The 4,163-nt window shown below is 42.9% G+C and overlaps 1 protein-coding gene across 1 annotated transcript in view; it reads left to right on the top strand.

Annotated features, from left to right (window-relative positions):
• The first annotated feature begins 57 nt into the window (after positions 1-57).
• The window catches only part of FAM175B (family with sequence similarity 175, member B), an 11,882-nt gene continuing 7,776 nt past the window's right edge, over positions 58-4,163 (top strand). The window contains exons 1-4 of the mRNA XM_010140551.1: positions 58-89; positions 1,563-1,629; positions 3,448-3,638; positions 4,107-4,156. Of these exons, the coding sequence (XP_010138853.1) occupies positions 3,493-3,638; positions 4,107-4,156 (196 nt within the window). The 5' untranslated portion in view covers positions 58-89; positions 1,563-1,629; positions 3,448-3,492. The remainder of the gene's footprint in view (positions 90-1,562; positions 1,630-3,447; positions 3,639-4,106; positions 4,157-4,163) is intronic.

Below are 4,163 nucleotides of genomic sequence, written 5' to 3'. Positions count from 1 at the left end.
CTTTCCCTTGAGCAGTTGGACATACACCTCTTTCTTTTGTTTGTTGTTGCAGAAATCCATAACCATGAGCCCTGTTCAAAACTCTTTAGGTAAGCGCTTTCTGATGTCTTCCTGGGTTGGCTGCAGAGCATAAAGATGGGCAGCTCACAGAAAAATAGTGGCATTTCAGGGTTATTTCTCGCTCTGAATTTCCAGCTCATTTAGTTGGTGGAGGTGGGGTAGCAGTCAGACAGAGTCGCATCACTGATAATTAGGATTTAAATTACTGTAGTCTTAGGCGAGCTCTGCTCGGGCCTGGTGGGCCACAGAACACCATAGTAACTTGCTGGGTTGACAGGGTGTTTTGGAGTCAGTTGTACTGACTTGCACCAATTAGTTATTTTGAAACTTCCTGCTTACTTATTTTTGCCTGCTGATCTCCTGTACTCCGGAATTTAAATTAAATACAGGTCTAAGCTATTGTACTTAGCAGTTTCCAGCTATCCACATGCAGCTTTGCTCTAGAGCCCCCACTTGTTATACAGGGGTGGCTTCTGAATGGCTGTCTAGAAATCCTTTTTGGAAGGAATCTCCAATTAATCTCTTGTTTTTATTCAGCGATTTCCAGCCAGTTATGAAGACATGGCCCTTAGATGCTGTTGCTGACATTGGTCATGCTAGAGAGAAAAGCTGCGGCATCCGCATGAAGATAAGGTCCCGGTACCTAGTAGACCCTCTCGGTGCAGCTCTCAAATGAGGGCTGAGCAAATAGTACGTGACAAAAACCATAAAGCATGGAAAGAGGAAGAATTAGATATCTGCGGTTCACATTCACAGTATCGATACATTCTTGTACGCAGCAAAGTTTATGCGAATAGTACAGAGTATCTCAAATTAGTAATTAGTTGTAGCGTAATATTCACAATAACTTGTGTCTTGAAACAAATTTTATTTCCACGCTTATTTACCAGCCAAGTACTGAGCTCAGGATTTTCTGTTGTGTTTTTTTTTACCCCCCCGCCACGAGTTGAGCTCATAGCCCCGTAAAACAGGGGGCTTTCCTGCACTGCTTTAGGTCTTAGTGATAGCAGCTCTTGAAAGAGACTGAGGACTTGGCAGGTAAGTCGAGGAGGAATCTGTTTTCAAATGGTTTTCTTGTTATCCTGGAGCGTGATCTACTTGAATTGATAAACCTGTCTGTGTAGACAGATTTATAAATTCTTAAAGCTGCCATGTCCTCGAAATAGCAGCGTGTCAGGGTTTGGGCCTCAGTTCTGTCAGCAGAGCCCTGTGGAAAGACCGTGATAGTTTGGGTTCTCGCTGACCTCAGTGTAACTGGTTTGGTTTCAAGGGTCCAGTCATGTGAGTCTCACTGAAGGACTGGAGCACAAGAAATTGATTGGTGGTTGCATGTGAAATGGCCCTGCTTTCCTTTCTTCTCGGCAGGTAGCGCTCTTCTTATCAGAGCAGGGTTTTACAGAGTCCAGCTAGTCTTAAAACGGTCAAAGTGTGAATTATTTACCGAAGTATAATGTGTGTGTGTAAACTGTACCTGCCTTTCTCTCTTCCTTTTTTGGTTCAAGCTTTTATGACTATGCAGGCAAGGTTAATGAGGAGAGCTTGGACAGGATTCTTAAAGACCGAAGAAAAGTAAGTTTTCCATCTTTTCCTCCTTTTCTCATCATTTGAGCCTGTAATTAGAGAGCGCGGTTTTGGAAAACAAACAAAGGTGGTTAACTGGAAGAAATGTTTTCATTCACAGCCCTGATGGTTTGTTTGCACTGAAGGTTTATCCCATGCTGAAGTTGTTTGTTAGCTTAAACTGGGGACAGTCTAAATTCCCTGAAGAAATGCATCAGTTTTAAGTTGAGGTCTCCGAAAGCGAAGGGCTGGTGTTAACCCACTCAAATTCCTGAGCTAACGTGGAGTGTCATGGTTGTGTACTGCTGCTGAGACAAAAGCGGGGCTGATCCGGAAACCTCTTCTAAAGAGTTCATTCAAACGAGTTGCAATGGTACAACCTTGTAGTCGCAATATTGGCACTGTCAGTTTTAAACTGGAAAAACTGTTCCATCAGTTGCGACAGCTTTACGTCACACGTATGTCGTTAGTAGCACAACTAGTATTAAATAAAATTAGAGTAGTTTTTTGGAGAAGAGCCAAACCTTTTCTTAATGTTTCATCTCATTCCATGCTTCCCAATTATCAAGTTGATTCTGAAGTTCTCCTGAAGAGATATGGCAAAGAGCAGAGCTGAGCTATGGGTGTGGGTCCTTATGGAGCGAAGGGAACCCAACCAGTGGCTTGCTCTGGCAAAAAGACGGGTGACTGACTTGTGCAGCCCAGTTTGTGGCAGCTTGGACCTTGTTAGACCCAGCAGGAGAGGGTCACCAGTACCTGCATGTGGCTCGGGGGTCTGGTGAGTGCCAGCAGGGGTGGTTGAAACAAGCCTTTTTTTCTTGTTTTATTTATTTTACAGAGCAGCAGCTCTGAGGAAGGATTCCTACCTCGTGAATTAACCACCGTTACACAAAGCGAGAGATGACATTGCTCAGTTGCTCACTGAATTTGCAGCCTGGGCTCTGTGTTCATCTCACCCACCTCCACTGTGGGCTTTTGCTTGCAGACAAGGCTTAGGCTGAGGCGGGATCTTTAGGGAAGCAAGTCCTAAATCTGTGCAGCCCCTGCAACGCTGATCGTTGTAATTGTTTTCTCTTGTCTTGTCTCCTGAAAGGGAACTTAACAAAACATAATTTAAAATGCTCGTCTCCCACTAATTTTCAGTTGAATTTTATTTTGTTCGGCCTTACCTTGTGCAAGATGCATTATCCGTATGTCCCGTTTCATTCATCTCTGAAATTAAACATTAGTTTACATGAAGGAGTTTAATGCACGTCATATTCAAAATAATCAACGGGATTTGATAGAACGGGAATTACTTGATGTGTGTGTGAATCTTTCACAGTCCCCCGCACAAGGAGGTCGTTTTTTTGTTGTACACAGCAGATCAGTCCCGTATGTCTCAGGGGCAGCCGTGAATTTGCAAATACATTTGTGAAGCGCAGGAAGCGTCTTACAAACCAGCACAAGTGAACAGGCAGCTGAAGTATCGAGGCTGAAGAAAACCCACATCTGTTGTGTTTGAAAACAGATCATTTGATGATGCTCCAGGTTTGTGGGTAGAATTAACCGCGTCAAGTGTATTGGAAGTGTATTGAATGCCACTGAGGACACGCAGGTGTTCGTAGCACGGTGAGGTTGAGCAGCTGATCAGTCGTGTTGTAACAGGATGTCAGTTGTTTTGGGTTTTTTAGGAGGTTTGATCCCCTTGTAATTCAGTCCAATTTTGTTGTAATAAAACTCCTGGCTAATTTGTGTGATACCGCCGTTATAGCAACTTTCTTATCAGAAGGTAAATCTGTATCTCTCAGTTAATGCTTGATTTTTTCTGATCTGCTTTGATTGCAGAACGTTATTGGGTGGTACAGATTTAGGAGAAACACTCAGCAGCAGATGTCCTATAGAGAGCACATCATTCACAAACAGCTGACACACATCCTCGGAGTGCCTGACCTCGTCTTCCTCCTCTTCAGCTTCATTTCCACTGCAAATAACTCAACACACGCTTTAGAATATGTGCTTTTTAGACCAAACCGAAGGTAAACAACCTCTGTGTGTGAACCAAGCCCCGTTTTTTGTTCTCCTTCTCATTGCTACTCTTTATACTTATTTTTTTCTGTGCAAGTAACTTGTAAATCGAAGTTTTGGGGCGAGCAAAAGTTCTTTTCCATCTTCAAATCTTCAGACAAGAACAACAGCAAACATTTTAAGAGAAATCAGAAGTCAGTACCATGTTCCTTGTAATAGATCTGAGCGTAGCTCCACCCTTTTTATGGAGGTAATTTGAATGCACAGTTAAAAGGTTCTAAGAGGTGCAGAGGTAGGTCCATCTCAAGCGAGTTTTTTGATCACGCGTCTGTTTTGAACACAACTTCTGATATTTAACAGCTTTTATAATAAGCCCAGCGCAGAAGCTCCAAAATTAGACGAGTTGTGATTGTCAGAGAAGTGGGATAATATCAAGGTGGTTGTAAATAACCTGAAGTCTTTCTGAACTTTCTCTACAGGTATAATCAAAGGGTGTCACTTACTATTCCTAATCTAGGCAACACTAGTCAGCAGGA

The sequence above is a fragment of the Buceros rhinoceros genome, unplaced genomic scaffold, assembly GCF_000710305.1.
Source record: "Buceros rhinoceros silvestris isolate BGI_N320 unplaced genomic scaffold, ASM71030v1 scaffold6267, whole genome shotgun sequence".
NCBI lineage: Eukaryota > Metazoa > Chordata > Aves > Bucerotiformes > Bucerotidae > Buceros > Buceros rhinoceros.
This window is presented reverse-complemented; position numbering and strand designations above follow the sequence as displayed.